Consider the following 26,681-nt stretch of genomic DNA (forward strand, 5'->3'; position numbering starts at 1 on the left):
TTTATTCATGCCTATTTATTTAGGTCTGAATACATTTAAAAATGATTTATGCCACTAGCACACAAGCCCCACCAACTTCTTTGATTTTCTCTTCGGCTTTTCGACTGAAAAATTTTGCTTTCACAATTACAGGCTGTTTGGGAAGCTTCCCCTTGCCCAGGACTTTGTAATAACCCTGCAAGATAAGATATTAGCACAGACTGTTATAAGCTAAGAAAAATGTATTAATGTATTTGCGAAGGCTTTCACGGCCAGGATCTAATGGTTGTTGTGGGTTTTTTGGGCTGTTTGGTCACCAGAGCACAGAGTACTGTCATCTGAAGATGCCGGCCACAGAGACTGGCGAAACATTAGGAAGAACAACCTTCAGAACACGGCCAAAGAACCCAAAAAACCCACAGCAACCAAAATGTATATAGTTTTCAGAAGCCATTCCCATTCAGAGGTTTTCAGCAAGAGCACAAAAGTACTGTGATGCCTTTAAAGATCAACACATTTATTTCACCATGAGCATTTGTGGGTATAGTCTCCTTCCTTATTTATATTTGGGAATAATTTCTGTGTTGTTCATGACTAAAAGTCAAATCTGTCCTCGGGGTCTAAGACACAAAAGGTAAGTAGCATTTGTCTCAATATTCAGTTGCCTTGTATTCTTCGCTTAGAGAAAGCATGGACAGGCAGTACAAGTGGATGTTTGTGAAATCCATCTAAGTAATAAAATTAGGAGTGGCATATTGTCTATGATACGTATTATGTCCTCTTGTTCATTGAGCTTGATCACATAGTAAGTGGCTTGAATCCCATGACTGCCATTACTAATGTGAACAGAAGTCTGCTAACGGTCTCCTTCCAACACCTACTCATGGAAGGAGGCAGACTTTCTCCAGCCAGTTCCTTCCCTTCATTCTGGCAGAATAAACACACTGAAGAGCTGTAGAATACTTCTAGAATGGAAAGATGGCCTTCTTGCCAGCTGAAATCTATCATCACTATCTTCATCTTAGAACTGCAGGGCTGAAAGGGACCCTATGAATCATACTGACTGCCCAATCTCTGGCCCCATGGCCAGAGCCAAAGTTTTATTTGAATGTGAACCTTTCACTTTATAGAAGGTACAGTGAGGATCCAATGTAAATAACTGAACACTCTCCTTTAAGTTGGGGGGGGATTTCACTGAATTTCAGCTAATCTACAATATCAACCCACTGGCTTCACCTTTGCACCAGTACATTTCTGGCCACATTTCAAGCATGCAGATCCACCTGCTAAGTTTCTTTTGCAGATTCCCATAGAGCAGGGGTCTCAAACATGCGGCCCAGGGGCCATTTGCGGCCCCCCAGATGATAGTTTGTGGCCCCCACCTTGCCTGCCCCCCCGAAGCGCCCACACATGCTCTGCTGTCAAGAGTAAAAAAAAAAAAGCCTTGCCTCGCTCGCCAGCTCTCTCCCAAGACAGCACCTCTTGCACCCTCCATCCAGAACTGCAGCCTGCCAGCCAGCCCACCTGTCTGTCGGCTAAGGAAACTCCTGGGCGGCTTCCTCAGGCTCTTGCTCCACTTGGCGGAAAATCTGATGTGGCCCAGCCTCACCCAGACTCTGCCTCTAGCGGCCCCCAGATAAATTGAGTTTAAAACCCCTGCCATAGAGGGAAGTGTCAGGATGCCACTGAAATTGAGGAACAAACTGGCTGCCTCACATCTAAACTGAGACAACCTTTGAAAGGCAAGGAGAATGGCTGCTTTAAGCAGCTGATAAGAATTTGGAAGGTACAGATGAGGTTTCCAATGTGTCCTCCTGCACCGTTAACTGTGTCACTTCAAATTATTTTTTTCCTAGGGATCAATCCCTCACTCTGACCTAAGGATGCAAGTTTGTCCAGTTTCTACTTCAAACTTGCAGCTTTATTAGGATATATAATGCAGCATCCATGAAAGCTTATACAGTGGGGTCTTGACTTAAGAACGGCTTGAGTTAAGAACATTTTGACTTAAGAACCGCTCCCAAAGGAAAATACTGACTTGACTTAAGTATTTAGATTTGAGTTAAGAACTAAAAAAAACCACGTGGGAGGCAGGGAAAGTGCAAAATTTGAACTTTCAGTTAACTGTTGGCCAGTGAAAAGGGTGCCTGTCTGCTTCCTCACTCCTCCCAGCGTTTAGAGAGTGGATTGGGAGACAGTCTTCAGACTGCCTGGTACTGCACTGCCTGGACTGTATTTTCCCTGCCTTCCCTGAACCTTTCTTGACCTAAGAAAAAAAGAAACAAAATATCCCCCTCTAGTGGTCGAAGGTAGAATAGCAGCTTCCCATTAGTTTCTATGGACGGAAAAGAGCAGATACGGATCAAATGGTTTTCAATGCATTCCTATGGGAAATGCAGATTTGACCTGAGAACTTTTTGACTTGAGAACCGCCTTCCAATACGGATTAAGTTCTCAAGTCAAGACCCCACTGTACCAAATAAAAATTTAGTCTCCAAGTGCCATATGACTCTTCTTTCTTCCTCTAACAGAATAAATTCACAAACATGCTAGGAACACCATGCATGCAAGTCGCTTACTTGAACAACAGCTAAAGAAAGGAAATAGGGAGTTGCTGCAATTTATATTTAAATGGTTGTAAAAGCCAATCAGAACATTATACTGTATCTAAATACCATTTAATAAAATGACCCAAATGACTGGGAGTAGAGATGGGCGTATTCGTATATGAATACAAATACCCCCGCTCCTGATCAACTATCCATTCCTGGCAGGAGGAGGTAAGACTGCCAGGCTGATGAGTGGACAGCAAACTGGGAGCTCCAGTGCAATTGCAAGGGAGAGCAGAACCAGTGGTGGATGGTCCGACCCCAGGGAGCCGGAACCTTGTCAAGGCCAGCTGTATGGGTTTTTTCATATTTGTATACAAATACCCCCATCTGTAATTGAGAGCTTGAAATATGCTCACTTTACATTTTCATCTCTTAAATTACTGTGAGACTTGAGATACCAGACAACTGCATAAGCTCTGAAGAGACAAAATAAAACACTTCAGGAAGCAATGATTAACAATAACACTTACCGAGCGGACAACATCAATCACTGGAGCTAATCCTGCCTCATTTTTGGCATAGTTTAACCTCGTCTGCTCACTAACAAGCGTCCAGAGTTTATCCAGATTTACTGTAGGGCAGAAGTGCTGATTTTTTTTCAAGTGGTAATGTCTCATACCAACTTTTCCAAAGTAACCAGGATGGCTGAGAAGAAAGGAAAGTCACACTAAAATCAGTTTTATTCAGAGTGAAATAAATATGTATCTATAGAATGTAACAAGAATAATTTTACCGCTAAGTTGTTTCTGTGTGTCTAAACAAATCTGGAAACTTCAGCTGGTTCAAAATGTAGCAGCCAGACTGCTGACTGCGGCCAATTTTAGCAAGGATATAACACCTCTGCTATAGTAACTGCACTGGCTACCAGTCTGTCTCCAGGCCCAATTCAAAGTGCTGGTCCTGACCTGTAAAGCCCTGCACAGCTTGGGAGCAGGATATCTGAAGGGCCTTATCTCTCCATATGAGCTTTCTCAGCTCTTAAGATCTTTAAGAGGCCCTTCTCTCGGTCCCATTCCCACTGCAGTACACAAGAGGGGGCCTTCTCTGTACCAGGTTTGATTGTGGAATGTTCTCCCTTCAAGGCTAGTTTGGCTCCCTCCCTTTTCTGGCGACAGCAGAAGATTCCCCTTTTCCGGCAGGCATTTAACCTTTAACTTTAATATGTAACTTTTAAATTTAGTCCCTGGGTGCTCTTTTTAAGCTTTTTAGCTTGTATTTATTTTTAAAGCTATGCTTTTAATTACTTGAAATATTTTAATTATGATACTTTGTTTTTATGTGGTGTTGTGTATTTAATTTTTCTTCTTTTAACTTGGTGAGCTGCCTTAAGTCCTTTCATAGAAAAAGAGGCAGCTTATAAATGAGACAAAAATAAATAAACAACTCAATGCAACTTCTGGCCAGTCACTTTAATTTCTAACCAGTGGCATTAGCCTTCACAATGGTATGCAAAAAAAGAAAAAAAAGAATAGTATGTTTCACAAAGTCTACATCCCATGTATCACTAAGAGAACATTCTTCTATCCTCTCTATGCCACCTAATGACCAGCTCAAAGTCTTCCCATTTACCAGAGCTATTTTAGGAGATACAAAAAAGCTGGGGGGGAGAAGGGTTGCCTTGCTCCCAATGTTGTCACTTATATTCCTGATCATCATCTAAAGCAGTACAGTGGTGCCCCGCTTGACGACGATAACCCGTTCCGTTAAAATCGCTGTTAAGTGAAATCGGCATCAAGCGAAAGTAAAAAAACCCATTGGAATGCATTAAAAACAGGTTAATGTGTTCCAATGGGGAAAATACCTGCTCGTTTTGTGAAGATCCTCCATAGGGGAAGCCATTTTCGATCGCTGTCTTCCGGAAATAGGTCCAGAAAACAGCGGGAGGCCATTTTGTAAACCCAACGATCAGCTGTAAAGATCATTGTGAAGCGAAAAATCGGTTCCCGAAGCAGGGACCGAATCAACGTTAAGCGAAAAAAAACCATAGAAACATCATTTTGCGATCACTATAGCGATTGCAAAATAGTCATCGTAAAGTGATTTCATTGTCTAACGGGATCGTCATCAAGCGGGGCACCATTGTAGTTCTCAACCTTGAGTAACCCAGGTGTTCTTGTACTGCAGCTCCCAGAAATCTTGGCCAGTACAGCTAGTCGTGAAAGCTTCTGATAACTGCAGGCCAAGAGCAGCTGGGTTACCTAAAGTTGGGAACCACTGACCTAAAGCTTAAATGTACAGAGAACACAGAAAGAGTTCTAACTCCTGTCCTCTGAAGATACCGACCAGAGACTGGCGAAACATTAGGAAGAAAAACCTCCAGAACATGGCCAAAAAGTCCAAAAAAAACAACCATAAATGCATTTTCCACATGGATTCAGGCAGTTAGCCCTGTATTTCAGTGGTCAATGTATGTACCACAGCAAACATACATACATACATACATACATACATACATACATACATACATACATACATACATACATACATACATACATACATACATACATACATACATACATACATACATACATACACACACACACACACATAGACACAGACACACACATCTCTCTCTCTCTCTCCATCCTGAGGCAAACTTCCCCTGAGTGACTGACTGCCTGGGTGGTTTTTTTAAATGGATTGTTCTACCTTACTGCTTTGAATGTGTTATAATGTTTCTTGTATGGTGTTTGTTTGACCCTATTTAGTATTTGTAGACTCACTGTTGTTAGCTTTTATATTGTCTTATAATAATATAAGCTGCCTGGGGTCCTTTTAAAGAGAAAGGTAAAAATTTTAAATAAGTACATCAGTTCAATATTTAATAGGAAGAGATTCTACATTACACATAATGTAATGTGTCCTTTGTTAAAGTCATGTTACAGGCAATTTCATGAAATATGTTAATTCACCAGCAAAAAAACCACTACCGTTTAATTCCAATTCGCTTTTCAAAATTGTTAAGAGTTAAATGATTGAGTTAATGATTTATATATAATACATATATGAAAACATATACTTTTTACAGTTTTTTTCGTGATATTACTAATGCAATATTCAGTTCTCCTTGTGTGTTTTAAACACCACTCTATCTTTATTCCATCATTTAACAATCAGATCACAACACACCCTGGGAAGCATTATTACTGACATATGAAGAATTATCCATCCTTTCGATGACATACATCTCTCCATCTGTGATACTGTTACTAACCTGGTGACTGACTGCACTATGGGAAGGACAGCCAGTGAATAAAGGTCAGCTGTTACTCTCCGAGTACTATAGCACACCACAATAACTGACAGTATCGAGATGTGACTCTAGTCTCGGTGTATTATTAAAACTCCAAACTCACTCTGCTGTGCTAAACCTAGGTCTATCTGAGAGTACATACTGATTCTGTCCTTTCATTTGAACAATTATTAATCTATCCCAGTTCAAAGTAAGTTTAACAAAACAGTAGAGCTGCTGGACAGTTAACTCCCACCAGTCCTCACTAGCACAACCAACATTAAGGAGTGCTGGGAGTTGTAGTGCAACCAACGTTCCCTCTAGAGACTAGAGGGCTCCATCCCCTGTGCGCAGAGTTCCAGCCACAAACGGACACAAACAGGAAGATACACTCACTTGGCAACACACTCTCACGCAGTTTAGAAGGAATACTGAGTGCAACATATGGAAAGTTGCACTTTGCCTGCCCCAATCTACATGGTGCAAAAATAAATCGAATATGGCACTTCAGTTCTTACTAAATAATCCTATAATGCATATTAGGTCTTTAATAGGTTTACATAAGGAGAATCCACTTACTATTTGTCAAAATTAATCCTGTGGTGGTGCATACCCCCAGCATTACCACGGCCTCCAGGATGTTTCCTGTGTTTACCTGTGACAGACAGTAATAAAATAACACTGCAATTCAGTTTAGAAACAAAACTCTGAATCAAGAGGCTATTCACCCCTAGTCCTCCTGACACATATAGTTGTCAACATCAAGAGCTACATTCAACAGTACCATTCTCAACTTAAAAATACTTTCAAGATACAACAGGATTTTCTTCTTAAGTATAAAGATAGAAGATTCCAAAAATCACAAATCAGTTCAAACTAATAAATGAACTAATCTTCTGTACTTGATATGAATGAATGTGAGGGCTTAAAAAAGAAACTAGAACATTTTACTGGTGGCAAAATTTGGAAGGCCAAAGGTTCTCAAATTCATGAATACTGGTGCAGCAGCAGGGGCATCCGTAAAATGCAATGTTTTTATAATGAAGGCAATACTTTTATTTTAGGGCTTTACTCAAGATATTCAAGGTAAGGATTTTGCTTGAGATAATATACAGCGCTAGATCAGAAGTGAAGAACCTCAGCCCTCCAGACTTCCAAAGTCCCAATGTCACTGGCACTGCAGCCAATAAGAGATTGTGGATTCTAGTGGAAAAGATTTCAGCAAATGCTTCTCAGTTATACTGTAAACCTATACAGTACGACATTCAAATAGGAGATGAATTTATGCACACCAGAAACTTCTAATTCTCCAAAAAGGGGCATATGTCCATATTATATTCCCAACTAAACCACTGCCTTAAGTAGTGTTCAATCTGCACTTCTTTCCCAAAGCCTTTCCTAGTCTCAGGGACTTTGTGATCCAAATGAGAAAGGTGTACACAACCTTATCTTTCTTGCAAAGGATTGTTTCTCTTCTGACCTCTGATTTGGAGATGGTCAAAATAAATAACCTGTGACTGCAGGACATTTTTCTCACAGTTAAGATTGCAATATTGTACATAATCACCTAGCAGTAAATTTTTAAAAAAAACTGTGTCTTCTGACAAATACACATTAGTTTGATGTGTAAATTTTATATGCCAGATTGTATAGTTCTATTTTCTAGTGAAAATATGAATTTTAGTATTGTTAAAGTACTAAATATTAACTCTGACAATTCCTATTGCATATGCTCAGTTCCACCACAACTTCCACTTCCTTTTCCACATGATAAAACCTCTATATTAACACACCTGTAATTTTTTATATGTGTGGCACTTACCAATACGGCCATGGCCGTGGCTCACATGACCCCTGAGTTTCCTGGTCTTCCTCAACCTGGAAGGCTTAAAAGAAAATTTGTAAGGAACTACTCTGTATCAGAAAATCAAATAAACATTTTGGCTTCGCTGGGCTGGCAGCTCTGTGGCACTTCTTGAGCTAGCACTTTGAGCACACGTTATTTATTTCTCTTTTAAAAGAACTCCGTCCCCGAGTCCCGTCATGCAGACGTTTGCGGGAGAAGCCTTTCCAGCCGGAAGAGGCGCCGGCGACCGCCCTCGGCACGGGGCTCTCCGGGGTCACGGGCCGGCTCCATCCGCCGCGAGAGGGAAAAAAGGCGGGCAGAGAGAGAGAGAAAGAGGGCCAAGAGCGCGGTCCCCGGTGCCTCCCCCCTCCCTCGAGGGCGACACCGCCGTTGGCCGCCTCCCCAACCCCCACCCGGACAGGCGAGCTCGCGGGGCCCCCGAGAAACCCCTCCTCCTCTTCCCCCGCCCGCCAGAGAGGGGCCTCGGGTCCCCGAGAAACCAGCCCGTTTCCAAAGAGACCGAAGAAAGCGCGCGGCCACGCCGCCCCACCACCTACCATCTTGCTGGGCCGCAGCAAAAGGAAGAAAGGCCGCACCTCTCGCGAGAGGGCGGGAAGGCCCGGGAAGACAGCTTCTCTCGCGATAGCTCAATCCTCGGGAGGAAGAAGGGGAAAAAAGTTTAAAGGGAACGCGAAGACGGTTCCTTTGAAACTCTTTACTTCCGGATTCTATTCGATCCACGCCGTGTGTGGGACAAGAGGAGCCGAAAGCCCAGGGATGATGAGTGTAAACCTTTGAGGAAGAATGGCTTTGAGACAACCGGGTTTTTAACTTCCGGGCTCAGCGGTCGGGCCGATTCCCCCCCCCCCCACTGATCGCTGGAATCAAACTTTGAGGAACGATCAAGGGTATGAAGAGCTGTCACTCAACTAAAAACCTGGTTATTCAAACCGGCCTTCCCCCCAGTCAACTAAGTAATTTTTTCTTTTTCTTTTTTTTCCTCTTGTTTTTTCTTTTGCCATTTTGTACTATATATTTATTATTTATACTGTATGCTGTTTTAATATGTTTTAAATTATGTAAGCCGCCCCGAGTAGACGTTGTCTAGAAGGGCGGGGTAAAAATTGAATAAATAAATAAATAAATAAATAAATAAATAAATACATAAATAAATAAAGCCCGTTGGTAAATTAGGGGTAACAGGAGGCGTTTTAGCACATGGGTTCAATTTGCTTTTACTCTAATAATAAACGACACTGAAACTCTGGATGGCTCCGACCTGAATATTCTAACGAAAGGACATTAAACGAAAAGAAGACGGTCGGAAATGCGTTTCGAAACTCAAAACCTGTCAAAACGAAACATGTCCCAGGGAGTCCACGCACGGCCGTGGCGAAAGCTGACTGGAATATAAAGCGACGTCGAGGTCGCCACAGGCAGGAAGCGGGTCCTCCCGAGTATCGCAGCTATGTGGACCCTCTGAATTTCTGCTCGGTACAATTTTCAAAAGCAAATCTTCGTTGCCCACTCTGTGGATCCGTTTCCTTCAAACCGCAGCGTGCTTTAACCAAGACCTTTTAACTGTGCCCGGTTACTCCGTTCCCACCTGGTTCAATCATTCACCGCCCTGGGGAGGATTACTAGCTGGGTCGTTAGATACCACAAAGTGGACTATAAACTTGACATTGTTCTGCCGTTAAGTCGGATCCGACTTGCTTTCACGGTGAGATGTTTAAAGAGTGGCTTTACCAGTTCCACACCCCCCAGGGAGTTTCCATGGCTAAGCGAGGGTTCAAACCCAGGGGCTCCTCCTGAATCCCTAATCCTCACCCTCGCCCCATTACTTGCAACATCGGGTATCCCCAAGACCTTCACTGCTTCTGAACTCTGGCGATACTCTGGCTCTGCTTGTCCCTTTAAAGTAACTCTTAACGGCTTGGTGGCAACGAAAGAAGGAAGCGTGGATGCGGCCCAAGTTCAAACCTTAAGGCGGGAATGGTTGCTGGAGTGCACGCCGGATTGTTCATTCTGCGTTCGGGAGTCTGGCGTAGTTTCCCCTGGTTTTTTCCCCAGAAAGAGGTAGAGCTCTGTAGTATTCGGTATGCAAAAGCAAAGACATTTCCGGGGGGGGGGGGAAGTCAGCTGGTCGATTTTTTTCCCCGCCAGGTTCAAGGCACCGTTATGCATAGTGCCTCTAAAATGTGTTTTGAGTGAAATACTTTTACAGTTACATTTTTTCCCCAGTGCATCCGTTCTTAAGTAGTTTAGTCTAATTCTTCGCTTGCTGGAGTGCCATAGCTGGCTATCATTCCAAACACTAAAAGGTTGAGTAAAAGTGTTGTGCCTGCCTACTTCACAACTTTATTATATACTTCCTGTTATGATAATGCAAATAATGCTTCTTGGAAAGTATGGCTCAGAAAAGGCAGATGTTTTGCTTGTGGAAATATAATCATCTACAAATGTTGCCAGAACTGAGCACATGCCTTACATCTTCAAGACTGTTCTAGGAACATTCCAGAGGTGACATCTAGGCTAATCTGATAGTAACTCTTTCCCTATACTGTACTAGGCTTTTACCGTTCTCAGATCTCATGTAACTCACCATACCTCAGACTTGTAGCTCTGCCATCCTCCTTTCCACTCCCACCCCCAAACCAATGGAGTACTCAACCAACAACCTATTACATTTTGGGGCACACTTAATAGTTGCCCCTGCAAGTTCAGTGTGGAACATAATAATCATCTTGTAGAATGGTGTGGCCATTTGAAACAAATACCTGTATCCTGATGGCACTGTTGTTCTTTTTTAAAGGAATTCTTGCTGCTTTTTGTAGCTGAGTTTATACTTGGGAGGTACTGTATATGGTACTGCCAGTGAGAGATGAGATTCCATATAAACTGGACTGAAATTATCTCATCCTTTTCTAAACCCACCTAAGCTGGTTCCTATCATTACATCTTGCAATACACTGATATATAATCCATACACAGTGCATATTACATCTCAGAGCCACCTTGAATCTGGAGTTTACCACATTACCTACACAATGATGTTGAGACCACAAAACAAATGTTTTACTTTTTTGTTAGAATCTAGCCCCATATAACAAGAGTTCCAATGGACATGATGTCACCAGCAATGACAGATTGCTAATTAAGACTTCCTTTTTCAATTTTGGGCTAATACAAATTTTGCCTCATTTGTGTCGTAGACAGCCCAGATCAGAAAAGGCATTCTCCCATTGCTTGTCCCCACTCCTGCCAACCTAGCAATTTGACAGCATAAAAATATGAATACTGTAGATGACTAGCTACCACCTTAGTGGCGAGGTACCATGTTCCACGTCTAGTCATGCTTTCCGTGTGACCACAAAAAGTGCCTATGGGCAAACAACAGGTCTTCAGCTTACAATCAGGGATGAGCACAAGCTCCTAGAGTTGGACATAACTGGATTTAATTTAATTTCCAAAAATCTGTCCCTGCATCATTTCTACTGCACAGGGCAGAGGTCCACAGACACATACTGGCCATTAGCTATAGTCATTTTTGTAAGATACAAATATAAGCTTGTAATAAGATTTCAAACAATAATGTACACATATGCCTACTACTGAGTAACTCAGTGAGAGTTTCCTGCAGAGAAGTGTATTTAGGACAGTTGCTTTAGTTGTTTGTTCTGCCAGTCCAATCCTATGGCCAGTATCCTATTGTACAGCTCCATCTCCACAACGGGGATGACATCATCAGCAATGTCAGACTGCTGCCAATCAAAGACTTCATTTTTTTTTCAGGGTTGTGTACAGCTTTGTCTTGTTGTGTGTTTATCACAAGCACTCTGAAAAAAAGGAATTCTTTCTTGTGCTGCAATCTGCCATTGATGTTGATGTCATTCCTGTTGTGGAAGCATAGTGGTGAAACAGGGTGCTGACCTATAAATTTACTAAAAATTAAGTATCATGGAATATAAGTAAATATTCATAGGATTTCAGCAGAATATATTGGTATGATTCCAAAGTAAAACTAATTGCTTAGTTAATTACTCTCATCCTCGTCAACCTCACAGAGTTGTTGTGACAAAAAGTGGCAAAGTGCCACATATGTTGTCTGGATCTCAATGAATTAAAGGTTAGATACAGTTGTAGTTGATAAATGAAATGATAATAAAAGTAGATAAACATACCCAAGAAGGGTTATAGTCAGACAAATGCCAAAACTTGAAGAAAATCCAATGAATAGGGACATATAATGCAAAGTATTTACACAATTTATTAGAAATCATACATACATTAGGAAAAGATGAATTGTACCTAATCACTTGCAAGACTGTGTGTCGAAAGGCCAGAGATTTCTCTGTTTTTGCAATCATAGTGCAGAATGCATTACAAGTTACTGACCATCATTTAAAAACAAGGTGGATAATCTGTGATTGTGAATCATGTACCTTATTATAGAGTAGCTAGTTATTTGTTTCTCTGAAAAATGAATGACGAGAATATCTTTTAAAAAAATTGGAATCTCTCATATGAAAAACCCCTGCCCTCTTTCATTGAATCTCCCCGCCCACCCATTCCCAGACTGGAGTTCATTCACTTCCACAGTACACCACGGGGCTTGTGCAAAGATCCGTTGAAGGCAGTGGCACGGCTGAGACAGTCAGCTGCACATAATTAGCCATTTAGTTTTGCACCAAGCAGAACTCAGTTCATGCTAAAGAAAGAAGCACCTGTTATTTTCAGGAATATACAAATATTACCACAGTTGTCTGTGCTCATGACAAAAAAAAGATAGAAATGTTAGGGATGCTTACAGCACATTATTTACAGACAACTATCCAAATACATAATTATATCTTTTTTTGCTGGCACACAGTCAAACAGCATTTGCAGTCACTTAAGCTTGTGAGCAGCTTATTTTGTCCCTTCCAGCAGTAGCAGTAGAAGAACTGCAGGTGGTGTTCTGTGCCCAGTGTCATAAATAGTCTTTGGATCTCTAATTCAGTAAAGTGGAATTAATTTTTCTTGTGAAGGAACTTCATTTTATTTCCTGCAATGATTAAAAAATGAGACAACTTCAGTTAGGAATATGCATCTAAAACCATCAGTATGATTCCTGTGAAAAAGCAGCAATATACAATAGGCCCATATTATGCAGCTGGTTATTCAGATAAAAGCTGTGCAGCAGCAATGATGAATATGTTGCCTAGAAATGCTGTTGTAACTGCAGTTCCCATCACCTCTAGACAGTATATGTGTCAGTGAAGGATGATGGGAGTTGCAATTCTAATAACATCTTGAGGGCCACACCTCTCCCTTTACATTAGTGCAGATATTCTCCTCCAAGGACCTAAGTAAGTCTATTTCCAGAAACACAGTGTTACTCTTCAAATTTTCAACCACAAACTGATAAAACTCAGCAAAACTGGGCTCTCAGCACTGAAAAATACAGCCTGCAAAAGGTCTACCCAGCCACAAGGATCAGTGATCTCTGCACACAAAAGACTAGCTAATGACTCCCATCAATCACAGTGACAGATCATCTCCCCCCCCCCATCACAATACACCCATAACAAAAAACACCCTGATCACCATAATCACCCAATCTCCTAAAAAGGACAAAAATACAAATACTCAACCACACTACACCAGAACACAGAGTTCTAACTCCTGTCCTCTGAAGATGCCAGCCACAGAGACTGGTGAAACGATAAGAAGAAAAATCTTGAGAACATGGCCAAACAGGCCGAGAAACCTACAACAACCATTGGGTCCCAGTCACCTTTGAGAATACACTGATAATACAATTATTTTCAAACTGTAGTTAGCAGACAAAACTGCGAATGAGAGATATACGGGCAGAGTGTATATACAGATTATGACTTCTGTGCAGCAATTACTCCCACTAGTTCTACATTAGCACAAGTCCTGTTCCTAAATATATTATGTATGAATATAACAAATACAAAATCACCACTGTTCAGCTGAGAGGGCAGAGTGGGAACAGCTGAGCAGTGAAGAAGGGGCTGATCTTACTCACACCTTGCATTACTCACTGGGAAACCAAGGGCTCAAAAGAGCCTTCAACTACTGTTTCAACAGAGTTCAGGTATCCTGAACTTGTGGTACCTCATGACCTTACCTGTGGGTCAAGAAAGGCAACATGGGACAGCAGACTTTGGAGTTGTCATTCCAAGGTGCTCCAGGCACCTCTTGCAAACAATTTCCTCCCTTTGTGTTCCTAAGGGGTAGTTTCTCTGCCAACTCCCCTTGCCTGATTCTCACCACTTCAAGGTTGTTGTTCTACTTGCACTGTACAATGCAAGAGGGGGAGCAAGGAAAACCCTCCATGTCAAATAACAACATTTCCAATATTGTTCCCTGTAATAGCTCTGTCTCTCCCACTGTTACAGCAACAAGAGGAGTGACTGCCTGGCTCTGAAGCAAAGAGAAACAATTGAAGAAATGCCAAAGCAAGCAAGGGGGCAACTGTCAAGTAAATCCCTAGTTCTCCCAATTGACTTAAAGGAAATAATCTGGAGGAAAAGCAAGGAACTTGGCATAATAGTCATTCCAGTTGCTCCGCCTTGCTGAAGCCTCTGGCAGTTTTGGCCTGGAGGCAGTGCCTGCAGGATGACAGAGAGAAATGGATGGGCAGCAGCAGCTAGCAAGAAGAACAAATGGACTCCAAGGGAGGCGAGGGAGGGAGAATTTGAGCGACCTGCCACTTAAAATGAAAAAGCAAGGACTTTCCATGTTTAGAATCAAAGCAGGGTATGGATGGAAAAATAATAGCATCATTGTTTGATCATGTAATATGAAACGAGAACTATAGGGAAGGGTAGTCCCCTCATACCATGGAGCCAAAGCAGAGTTCCTATGAGTTAAGAGACTTCATGGAAGTTCAGTTATGTAGACACACCATTTACAAATCTTCATTTGACCAACAGATGCCTCTCTGAAGCATTTTCAGTTGTTGAAGGCATTTAATGATGAAACATACCATGCCACCAACACTAGTAAACAGCAACTTCTTGGAAAGATGAGTTCTCTTGCTTGTCAAGAAAGGCCTCCTCCTTTTCTTTATCTATCAAATGCTCCAGGAAGGTGCTTCCCAGAAGCAGGTTTGTGTTTCATAGCTTGATTCCCCCACCCCTAAAAAGTTTCTCAATAGGCACACTAGAGTAGACTCAGACTCAAATATGTCAAAGGTCATTTTCTTACCAAGACCTCGCAGAAACTTATTCACTCCACTTTGTTCTGTGTCTGGAAGCTCTTCCAAATACTGTTCAACTCTCTGTTCAAACAGACCTATGGGAAGTAGATGAAAGAGAAATTATCAGTCTTTTTCCAAAAGAAAGGAGGGTTACATCCTGCTTTTGCGTTCTTGTGGCCAAAGAACCCTCCTAATAATGCTGTAAAGTCCAGACCCTTATAAAATTCTTTGATTTTAGTTATTCCAGCCTACCTCCCTTCTCTGACACCTTATTTACTCAACATAATTATGCACAATTATGCAGATTCAGGCATTTTCTTAGCAAATGCTTCTAACTGAATTCTGAATAACATCTAAAATGGAAACAGAAGTCCTGTGAGTTGCAGACCTGTATCCAGTAAATGAAAACCGTGCAAGTTGAATTAATAATCATTGTTCACATAAAACATTGTATATCAATGAAAAATTATCATTAATACCTTTTTCCTGAACTGAAGAGCTATTGATTGGTTCACTATGAGATAATGCCAAGGTTCCTGCTAAGCTGGGCACACGCATGCTCACAACTCCGCTTCCCTCCACACAGCTGTCTTCCTCTTCCATGCAGTGATTGCATTAAGTTCCAGTTGTGATGGAATCCAGCACAAGGGGGTGGGTGGGGATGGAGTTGTGTGCGAGAGAGGTGGATTTCCGCCCAGCAGGGCTGAAAATTAGAGAGTACATTGGATACCGCCAAGTAATCTTGTCAATGTACTGAACAATCTCCCTTATTTTCCCCCTTTTCTGAGATCTGAAGCAGATTACCTTTATTCAGAAGAGGGAATAACAACTATATTCCTGTGCCTGCCTCCATCATCATCTGACAGCTTTTAATTGTATTTCTTCATGGATAAGAGAGTAAAGCTATTCAACTCAGAACTCCAGCACATGGAGTACTGCTATGTAACAAAGAATATGCCACCAGGGGCAATTTCCAAGTTGTTCATTTCTTCTTTACATTTGTCAGGGTATAAAGACAAAGCACTGCAACTATGCAAGTTCCTAAAAAGTAAGCAGAACTGCACTCTGACAAGCCTGAAAAACTGATCAATACACATCCTGTATCTGTATCTGGTTAGTTAGTAAAGTTTCTGGTTTTGCACAGTTATTTAAAAGTTACTAAACCTAGTGGAACTTTCCATATTGAAAGCTGTCTGCCAACTGTTTCTCTTTGACTGGCTCAGTTCTTTGGTTTCTCCAGAATAAAACAGCTGTAAATTTTAAATTGGAAGACACGACCTCCAAAGTATGGGGGCTACATGCCTATATCTATGGACCTTGGACGGTAGCGTCTGCTCCCAGAAACGCACTCTCCACAGTCAATTTTTCTTATGAAAACTGCTTTTTATTTGTCATAAAAAACCCTACCTTGCATCCTTTAGTGCAGTGGTTCTTAACCTTTGTTACTCGGATGTTTTTGAACTGCAACTCCCAGAAACCCCAGCCAGCACAGTTGGTGGTGAAGGCTTCTGGGAGTTGCAGTCCAAAACTCCTGAGTAACCCAAGGTTAAGAACCAGTGCCCTAATGCATTTCTTTGAAGCAAAAATTAATATTATTTTCAGGGAAACACAGTAGACTCCAACTACCACTTTCCCCTCCACACCCTTTTCAGCAAATGTTTTTAATTTTGAGAGGGCCTGCATCTGGGGACCAGGAGGCTCCCTCCATTTTACATTAAACACTGCTATCAAATAGTGGGAAGTACAAAATAGTACACAATACCAGCCTTTTCAGGAGCTTCCTAAATATGTTTTCAAATCAGATACTATGTTTTACAGCATGGTCCAGGCATTCCTGCCCCCGCCCCCACAAAAGGTAAAGTTCTCACTACAGGCAGGCTAAGGGCATAAACAACACTAAATAAAAATAATTGCTATTTACATAATCTACTTTGTGTGAGTCCTAAATCTTGCAGTGGAACAGTACTAATCTCTCCATATAGGGCAGGAAGGGCAGGTGGTTGAAAGACATCAACACTGAAGACAATGGAAGGACCAAGTGTTTTCTTCTTCTCTGTGATTAAAGTTTTATTCAGAGTTGTTAATTAAGGAAAAGGCTTTTCTGAAGTAGAGAGAACACACCTTACCTTTTGCCCTACATTTCCTCAGCTCTCTATCTTGGATAAACCCAGCAAACATCTGAGATTCCATGAAGACCTCAAGAAAACGGCGGATGCTCTTTGAAGCTACAGATTTGCGAAAAGCCTCCCTCTGGAAGACTCGCTCAGCCTTTTCATTCTGAGTTAAAAAAAGGGAATAGTGTCCAATGGTCTCCACAAAGAAGCGGATGAAAACTTCCGATACTAACCCATTCAAGGTATTACACTCTGCAAAAAAAGAGGGGAGAAATAACATAGAACAATGTATAACAAAGTTGGGGTCAAAATATATAATACATGCAATTACATTATTTCACAAAAGCGTTCCCCAAGTGGTGTTTGCCATAGGATGTGATTTTCTTCATCTATATATCCTGCATTTAGCTTATCTGGTTATATGACTGGCCACTGCAAGGCAAAACTGTGCTTAGTGTGTAACTCCGATTATGGAGGAATATATCTGTTTTGGGATAGAAAGCAAGTCAACTGGAGAGAATAGGCATTCCCATTAATGTCTAGTTTTACCCTTAGTTATCTACCACCAGAGCCTGAAAATGACTCCGTATTTGCCCTTGGAGTCCTATCTAACACTACTTACTTTCATCATAACATAAGTTGCTGTCTTATACTTAATTCATTGTATTGAGCTGAGACATATTTTCAAGCCTATGCCCACACTCTCTGTCCTCTTTCTTTCTTGAGTGTTCCATAATTTAAGACTTTTTGGGTTAATACATTCTGTTGTGAAGGAACCAGCAAAAAAGAGGTTAACCATTCCCTCGACTTTTCTTAAAATCTTCAAATTAATTGAAGTGATCTAACTAAGACAGAATGTCCATATAATTAGAGAGACTTCGCAAATCACTGTGCAAGTGTTATCTTTGACCTTGAAAGTGTCTTTTGAGAAATTGAAAGTGCTTGGGTTCCCATGGCATGCTGATTAGGTACACCTGGTGAGATCATGAGTTACTGTTGCAGAAGTAGCCAGTTAATTGGTTTCATCAGATTGGGGGAAAGACTTGGGCCAGCTCATGAGAGGATCATGGGATATAAGGTCAGTTGGAACAATGGATCAGCTAGGCAACTCAGCAGCAACTTTCAGCTTCTTTCTTCTTACTTCAACATGTAATCAATCCTGCTATTATGCTGAACTCTGCTTGTGCCCTGGAACCATGCTTCTTGTTAGTATAGCTTAGGATCAGATAGAGTCTACAGTGGGGTCTTGACTTGAGAACTTAATCCGTATTGGAAGGCGGTTCTCAAGTCAAAAAGTCTGTAAGTCAAGTCTCCATTGACCTACAGTGCATTGAAAACCGATTAATCCCGTAACAGGCCGTTTTTGTTCCATTTTGGTTTTTTTCTGGTCTGTAAGTCAAATCTCAGTCTGCAAGTCAAACCTAAATTTTGCGGCCAGAGAAGTCTGTAACTCAAAAAGTCTGTAAGTCAAGCCGTCTGTAAGTCAAGGGTCCACTGTACTGTTTTCAGTAGGAATGATTTCTTGTTGCCTAAATCTCTGAATTGCTTGTGTTCACCATCATCATGGAATTGCTTCACATCATCAATATTTTGTTAGAGTCATTAAGCTTGCTTTTGAATTTGTATGTTTTGCTAAAATATCCAGATGAACAGCTGGACAGCTCAGTAGTTTAGGTATCTAGCTGCGGAGACAGAGGTTGGGTGTTCAATTCCCCATTATGCCTCCTTGACAGAGGCTGGCTCAATCTATAGGGTCCCTTCCTGCCCTGCAGTTCTAAGATGATGATGATGGTTCAATAAAAATAATAAAATTTTACAGCTGTGTTTTCACTCAGACAGCTTAAGGGGTTGTTGATACTAAACCAGTGTCATGTGCACTCGGACGTTTTAGAACATTTTTGTGGGTTCTATGTTTTCTACCTTGCAAGAATGGTTTGCAGCCTGGAGCACCAACAAGGTTGTGTGACTGCTGCTGCCACCTCTGAAATTCAGCAGCACCTACTATAGTAATTTGCCAGCGTGCCAGAATACCTTCCCATGCTTTCTACTCATGTGAAGCTGTATAAGTACAGTACAGACAGATATATTAGCTTTTTTGATTTAGGAAGCTACAACAATACAGATCAGCACAGCTAACATCTCTGAACCACATGCAATTTTTTAAAAAAATTCCCCTTTGGGATTAGAACAGCATCCAAGGTTGTAATTAAATTTCTACAGGCAAACAAAATAACATGGGCCAAAAATATCATTATGGAAGTGACTCTCCAGAAAAGCTGGCCTAGAATTCACAATTAATCAAACCATTAGCCCTGTGTGACGATGTGCTGAAAAACAGTATGTGTCATCATGAACCGTTTGCTGTTGTGAAATGCATTTTGAATGTTGAAAAATATACTGCTGCAGTAAGTTGATCAATGTAGATATAACGTTCTTATTTGCTTTTTTAGCTTCCAAGGACATGTTGTTCCCTGTCCCTTTCTCCTATAAACAGGATTTATTCCCAGCTTCTCTTACCCTCATCTGATTCACTATCTGAATCCTGGTTTATTAAATCATTCTTCCTCTCTAGAGCCTGCTCTAAAGCTGCTTGCAGTTTCCGGGGCAAAAGTGTATCTTCATCATCCATCTGAAAGAAGGAAATAAAAACAAGATGTCATTCTCCCTTATATGATTTCCAGAGGCACATATCACAATGCTCATGCACTGGACTGGCAATGCTGAGACTACTTTCATCACAATTAACCAGCAGAGTGATACACATGGAGTAAGTTAGAGGCAAAGGACTGTTCTCATGTGTTGGCACCACAGCTTGCAAACAGACCACTAGAACACCCTCCAGCGCGAACGTGCCCAACATCTCACCAATATCTGCACATCTGCATGAAATACTGATTATTAATACAGTTGAATCCCATCTCCAAGAGCTCTCTTCTCATCTATAGCTGACACAATGACCTCACAACTCAATCTTGCACTTTTGTGTTTCTTTTCATAACAAGGAGCTAAGCTGTTTTGCACATGACAAAGTAAAAACTAAAGACTGAAATCAATACCTGTCTGATGAAACGATCAGATCCAAGATTCACCATCAAAGCCTAAAGAGAAATAACACAGAAAACACCTTTTATGACTATTTGGGGGGAGGGGGGGAAGGAAGCTTTAAACACAACTTTGCCTAACAAGGAATCTAACTGTCTGGCTCCAAAACAGCTTGGTTATGTTTCAGTAATTTGCAAAGAAGGAACCCAATCCAGTACATATGGAGAGTCCTGCTTATTTGCTTCCACAGGTTCTGAATAGATCAAAGTGTTCTAACAAAAGTGAAAGTTTAAAGCTGCACTCTCAAGGATGTTGTTTAGCTACCCCTCAAGGTTTACACCATAACAGATATTACCAGAGCCTTGAAAGATATAGAGACTCACTTCTTTGTTAATGAATGAAACTACCTTTGCATATGTAACTAAGTCTTGTCAATAGCAATTGCATATAATAATTTGTGAGCAAATTATTTTTCATATGTCATGAATAACTGTGGAATGGAAAGAGCATGCACCTCTTCCCCCCCCCCCCCCCCGCTTTTATGACACTTGAAACAATACTGTCAGGTGTGTAACTGTGCTTTACCCTGGCATTCCAGATCCGTGGCAACCCCTCATGTACCATAATCCTCATCACCTGATCTCATGGTTATTGCTCTGACACCCATAGACACCAGTTTTCATATCTGAACTGTCTTCATGTTAGGCGAAAATGCATAAAAGGGCAATAAATCAACTTTATAGTTCATCCTGGAACTGAAAAGAGCCTGGCAACAACATTTTGATAGCACTGCTCCTTAGATAATACAGTAGCAATGTCTCTTTCTACAATGGATTGGCTATATACATGAAAGCTGTGCTATTTCATCCCTTCATAACGTGGTACTAAAATTCATTGTTATCTGCCTAATTGTCCCTTCCCCATGCATTTTATAGGTTATTTCTATTTATTTATAATGTAGTTATATAATATTTGTGGTCTATACCAGACTACATTACTTATTTCAAAATTATCTATACTCTACTGAAGCCAAGTCTGAGGGCATTACAAGCAGAGGAAGAAAGCAACAATCTCATTCCCATTTAAACCCAATCAGTATACAGAATGTCAAGGAGCTCCACTTGAGATCTTCACCTATTCAACCTCACTTACCTTCTTTTCAACCAAATTCTCTCATGGGGAGAATGTTTTCAACAGTAAGACAATGCCAGCATTCTTCACCATTTGTTAGTACAGTATTAAGGATTTATGCACCAAGAATTGTTGACTGTATGGTCAGATTCAATACTGAAAATTACTTCTAGGACACATTAGTGGTTCCAATCTTACCTCTTCTACCGGCAGCTCCTTTAGTTTGGGAAGTGAGCTGGACAGCAACCCAACCAGAAATGGAGTAGGGCAGCAGACAATGTCGATCATGGAAGAAGGGAGGACAGGAATGAAGGTGTGTTGCCAGGAGAAGGGGTACAGCAAAGCCACCACAGCATGGGAGCAGCTAGAAAGAGTGCTGGGAAGGAAAGAAATAACCTTAGTACATGCTCTGCAGATAAAGTGTGCTTGTTTCATAATTATACTCAGAGAGGAGAGGTCTGGGAGAGAGAAAAAGAATTGACTTTTCATTCAGCACATGGGTGTTTACTGACACAAAATGTAATGACAACTCAAATGGTTCTGAAAAGAGGTAAGGCAGTTTTATGGAGGATGCCTGTGAACAGTGGCAGCTAGTCATGATGGTCATATGTTACTCCCAGCATCATAGGCTGTATGCCTCTGAATCCCATTTGCAGGAAAATGGACAGGAGGCTGCTGTTACTGTCATGTCCTGCTTATGGTTTCTTATAGGCATCTGGTAAACCATTGCTGGCAAAAAATGCTACACTCCAAAGGCCTTTGGCTAGGTTTTTAATCATTCTTTCAACCTGCACATTCCCCATACACTGAAATCTACGTACCTATAAAGAAGCCTTTACTTCCAGCACAATGTAGAGACTAACACATCTCTTCCATAGCAGGGTGTGCATGCTCCCAAGGGGAACAGCTCACACGTTTTGATATATTAATGCCCTGCCATTCTTACAAAAATGTAGAAAAGTGTGTCATCTTCCATAATGACGTGCAACATCATTCAGCCACTGGCCTGTCAAATAGAGTTGCTGATAAGAGCAGAACAAGCATGACGAGGGTGAAGTTTCTCTTTTGCACCACCAGTGGTAGCAGGTCCCTGACAATCAGCTTTCCACATCCTGAACACACAATGAACCACTAGATTGTACCTGCTGAATTTCTACTAACTATACATGAACCCTGTTGAAGGAACTTATCATCATCATCTTAGCATTGCAGAGCTGGAAGGAACCCTATGGATCACTGAGTTCAGCCCCGGTCAAGGAGGCACAGAGGGGAATCAAACTCCCAACCTCTGGCTCTGCAGCCTAAACCACTGAGCTATGCAGCAGTTCTTCAGGGTAACTCTATCATCAAGGCTCCTGCTAACCTAAACACTGCTTTATCTCTGAAAGTGTGGTGGCTTTCTTCATAACCCCTTTCAAGCAGATCTGTTGTGACACATCTGTGCTTACATTTTTGCACCCTGCATAAGCACAGGAAGAAGAACACCCTGTCTTTGACCTTGTCCAAGTGCACAGTTTGTTGGCATTCATTCTCAAGCCTCTTTATCTGCATAATGTAGTTAGGATAGTTATGTTGTCCTTCATTTACAGAGGACTTTCCAAAGAAAGTCAGTCTAAAAGCTTTCATGCACTCAAAAAAGTTTGTGTATCTTCCTTACTCCTACAGTAGAGTCTTTAAAAAAAATCATAGTTTTCATCTGGAAGGCCAAATTATAATGGCTTCTTCACAAAGCTGATTTCAAAGAACAACATTAAGCAAAGGGCTTTTACTGTAAGAGTTGCTGCTGTAACTTTTGATGCTTTGCATTTTTTCTTCCCTTCCAAAACATCAGATGACAAACCTTTTGGCATTTAACCCAGGTCAGAGTAACTGAAAAACCTGTCACAATTCAAACTTGCTGAAGCCTGCTTTTTTGTTTTGGTTCCAAGTACCCATTTGCTTAGAGAGTTTTTCTTTTTAACCACATGAAAACTGCAGCTTATTAACAGTCAATGTACTGTGTGCAAAACCTCTCAGAAACCCTAGATGGCATCAAATGTATGTCTGGAGTCTTCCCAACTCTCAGCAATAACTTTCTGAAATCACACATAAGAAAGTGTAAGACTGTTTCATTAGCAGCTACAACTAGAGATGTATGTGTGTGTGTTATCTGAAATCAGAATTGACTTATAGTGACCCTAATACAGCTTTCAAGGTAAGTGAGATATTTAAGGAGTGTCCATGGGTAAGCAGGGATTTGAAACCTGTTCTCCAGGGTCATAGTCCATTAGTCTATCCACTACATCACACTGGAAATCCCCAACTAGAGATGAGATTAGTGAAAAACCAAGATCTGTGGGCTAGACTGAAAGATCTGCATTGACAAAGTGGCATGCCTAAAACACCTCTGTACTTCCAGTTTCCCTACTGATCACAGGGCTTTTGTGGACCACCAGGAAACCTCATGACTGCAAACAATGTTACAACATCCTGTGCAGTGGCTAAGCACAAAGTCTAGCAATTTCAGGCATGATGCTTTCAATTAATCTGAAGAACTGCAACAACAACCTGCAGCAACAAAACAAAACAAACCCCCCAAATCCTCTGTCATATTACATATAGACACAGAACTATGTTTCCCTTCTTTGGCCTAACATAGTTATGCCAGGATTGATTGATTGATTATTGTCACATTCCCGCCTGCCCCTTGGTTGTTTCACCAAACAAAGGCACAAGCTACCTGTTGTTCAGCAGCCACCAGTTGATTACATCAATGTTATTCAATATTAAAGACAGAGGTCCAGTCAACGTGTCATTGTAAAACCAAGTAGAAATTGTTTATTGTTACAAGAAATGAAAGTTCAGTCAGTGTTGTTAATTCTAAACAAAAACAACCTTCCTTTCTATTCCCAAACTCTCTCTCAACTCCAAACTCCCAAAGCCCAACTCGCTAATCTCCAATCTGCCTCTCATCTCCTATCTAAAACTCTCCTCCCCCTCCAGAGACCCTTATATCCAGTGACTCTGCCTCTCCAGCACTCTTGTTGGTCCATGGAGATAGCACATTAATAGTCATGACCTGGGTGGATGCCACATTCATTCATTCATTCATTCATTCATTCATTCATTCATTCATTCATTCATTCATTCATTCATTCATTCATTCATTCATTCATTACTCCATCTTTCTCCTTCAAAAAAGGACCCAAGTTGGCTTATATAATTAAAAAGATAAGCCTGCTTGCAAAAGGACAGTAAAGATGGAGCCAGCCTCGGTTCTCATGGGAGAGAGTTCCAGAGTCCAGGAACAGCAACAGAGAAGACCCTCTCCTGTGTCCCCACCAAGTGCACCTGTGAGGGTGTAGGACAGAAAGGCTTCCCCAGATGATCTTAATTCACATAAAGAGATGTGGTCTTTTAGATAGCTTGGACCCAAGGTGTTTTAGGGCTTTATAGGTTAAAACTTTGAATTGTGCCCAGAAACAGATCAGCAGCCAGTGGAAATGCTGAAATAGGGGAATTATATGTTCCCTGCAACCAGTCCCAGTTAGCAATCTGACTATAGCATTTTGGACCCTCTGGAGTTTCTGAACACTTTCCAAAGGCAGCCCCACATAGAGTGTGTTACAGTAATCTAGCCAAGATGTAACTAGGGCATGTGTCATCATGGCTAGATCAGACCTCTTAAGAAACCAGCACAGCTGGTGCATGAGTTTTAACTCTGCACAGGCACAGACTGGATGTATGCTAGGAAATGGAAAATGTGAGCCAGACACACATGCATCTTGGTCAGGAGAACTTCTGACTTAGTTGTAAAGATATTCTAAACAGGAGTAAAATACCCTTGAATCATAATTTGAGGGTGCTCCTATTTTGGAATTTTCATCTGCCTTAATTTTTTAAAAGTCACATGAAGACACATTCTTGATGACTCCTCTGAAATTTTCATTCTTTCCCCCTTCCATGATATTCAGCGTGCTTTTGGTTGTTACTTGCCCAGATACTTTTAGACACTGTGGACTATTCACTTAAAACAGGTAGACATATCCCATACAGTACTCACAAAAATATTCCCATTTAAGTGTGTGTGTTTGTGTATATTTCTGTACGTATGGACACATGGAACACCCCCAAGGTCATTGACTTTCTTGATCTTGCTCCTACATAAGAACTAAGTCCACCTTCTAATCAACCCTCTCCTTTCAAGTAGTGCTAGCCAGCATACAATGTGTTGGCTTCCACTTTTATCCTGCTGAATTGAATGCATTCGATTTTTGCTTTTTAAGAGAAACAAACAGTGATCTGATTCAGAAAAAGAAAAATGTGGGCATGTTTCAGACTTCCAAGTATAATTCTTTAACTCATTTTAATAACTGTGGAAATCTCAAGTGTAACTGATCAACTGGAGCTAAAATTAGAGAACTGTGTTAATCTAAAAGCAGCAACACAAACATTCCTTTAGCGTTCAGCACACAATCTTTGCTTTCCATAGAATGGCCTTTTGTAACTGTCCTTCTCTTGAAGGAAGGACTGTGATGTAAGTCAGCACCAATATCCCCTCTCATGTGCAGTTCCCACGCTTTGGGGAGATTTTTGTTTTGTGCCCTCTCTCACTAGCTTTGCACGCTGTCTGCTGTGCTGAATTGCTGGAAGATGACTAGGGTAGTCACATGTTGTCACATGCAATTCTATGTCCATGACAGTCTTCTCCAGACAAGCTTCCAGACAAGTTCCAGGAGTTCTATTTCAAAATAGTGATTTTTTTTAAAACACTTGGGGTGGAGGTGGTGATGTAAGCAAAGATATTTGATCCTCCATAAGCCTGAACTAATTTACAGTTAAAGTTGTTTTGATTATGTTGCTGATGACATGCAGCAGATAAAGATTTACAGACATTTCACATGGGAGCAGTGGAATAAACATCTATACCTCAAGATATGTCCCACTTCATATTTAGAGACTACGATGTGGTTACAAGTCCAAAATGCCTGTGTGCATCACAACTTTGTTTCATGCTCTGATCATGTTTTTCAGTCTGTCACTATGCTGAAAGCTGAATTGGTCGCCTCAGCAGATCACCATAAATCAACAGCTATCCTGCAAACCATCAAAAGCTTTCTTAAAGGGATGAAGCAATGGGATATAAAATTGTGGTTTCTGTTTGATTGGAATGGCTCCCACTGACTCTTTGCCACAAGGACATTTTGAACTGCAGTTGAAAATAAGTGGTTTCCAAATAGGCTTACCAGGGATACTATCAACCTTCACACATGGATCTTTCACATGAAGATACTGAGGGCACAACTATGAGCAGGGGTTTGTTTAGGATGACAGTCCAAAGAGATTGCCAGCTCAGATTCTCTATAACCTACCAGCCACTTAAACCATAGTGATATGCTCTGAAGACAACATAAATTCAAAGATGTTGATGATTTGAAGACAGAAAGAGGTATTGTTGATGCAATGTCATTTTGGTTCAATAGGACACTCAGACAAAAAGGCATGGAATCCATTGTTATCCTTATAGAAAGTG

At 41.1% G+C, this 26,681-nt stretch overlaps 2 protein-coding genes and 1 non-coding gene across 7 annotated transcripts in view; all 3 read right to left on the reverse strand.

Moving 5' to 3' along the window:
• Window positions 1-7,927, reverse strand: RPL27A (ribosomal protein L27a). The gene is made up of 4 exons (XM_072985745.2): window positions 7,646-7,927; window positions 6,403-6,478; window positions 3,062-3,236; window positions 1-175 (listed from the first exon to the last, which is right to left on the reverse strand). The coding sequence occupies exons 2-4, from the start codon at window positions 6,432-6,434 to the stop codon at window positions 47-49; spliced, it is 336 nt and encodes a 111-aa protein (XP_072841846.2). The 5' UTR covers window positions 6,435-6,478; window positions 7,646-7,927; the 3' UTR covers window positions 1-46.
• Window positions 5,793-5,923, reverse strand: LOC140703628 (small nucleolar RNA SNORA3/SNORA45 family). Its single transcript, XR_012082930.1, has one exon. It is a non-coding gene; the product is annotated as a small nucleolar RNA SNORA3/SNORA45 family (small nucleolar RNA).
• A 3,992-nt stretch (window positions 7,928-11,919) lies between the features above and the next one.
• The window catches only part of DENND2B (DENN domain containing 2B), a 212,536-nt gene continuing 197,774 nt past the window's right edge, over window positions 11,920-26,681 (reverse strand). For all 5 annotated transcript variants that reach the window (XM_072985737.2, XM_072985740.2, XM_072985736.2 and 2 more), the window contains 6 exons: window positions 21,368-21,545; window positions 20,053-20,094; window positions 19,514-19,625; window positions 17,009-17,248; window positions 14,891-14,977; window positions 11,920-12,716 (listed from right to left, as the gene is read on the reverse strand). In XM_072985737.2, the coding sequence (XP_072841838.2) occupies window positions 12,682-12,716; window positions 14,891-14,977; window positions 17,009-17,248; window positions 19,514-19,625; window positions 20,053-20,094; window positions 21,368-21,545 (694 nt within the window). In that variant the 3' untranslated portion in view covers window positions 11,920-12,681. The remainder of the gene's footprint in view (window positions 12,717-14,890; window positions 14,978-17,008; window positions 17,249-19,513; window positions 19,626-20,052; window positions 20,095-21,367; window positions 21,546-26,681) is intronic.

The sequence above is a fragment of the Pogona vitticeps genome, chromosome 1 (genome assembly GCF_051106095.1).
Source record: "Pogona vitticeps strain Pit_001003342236 chromosome 1, PviZW2.1, whole genome shotgun sequence".
NCBI lineage: Eukaryota > Metazoa > Chordata > Lepidosauria > Squamata > Agamidae > Pogona > Pogona vitticeps.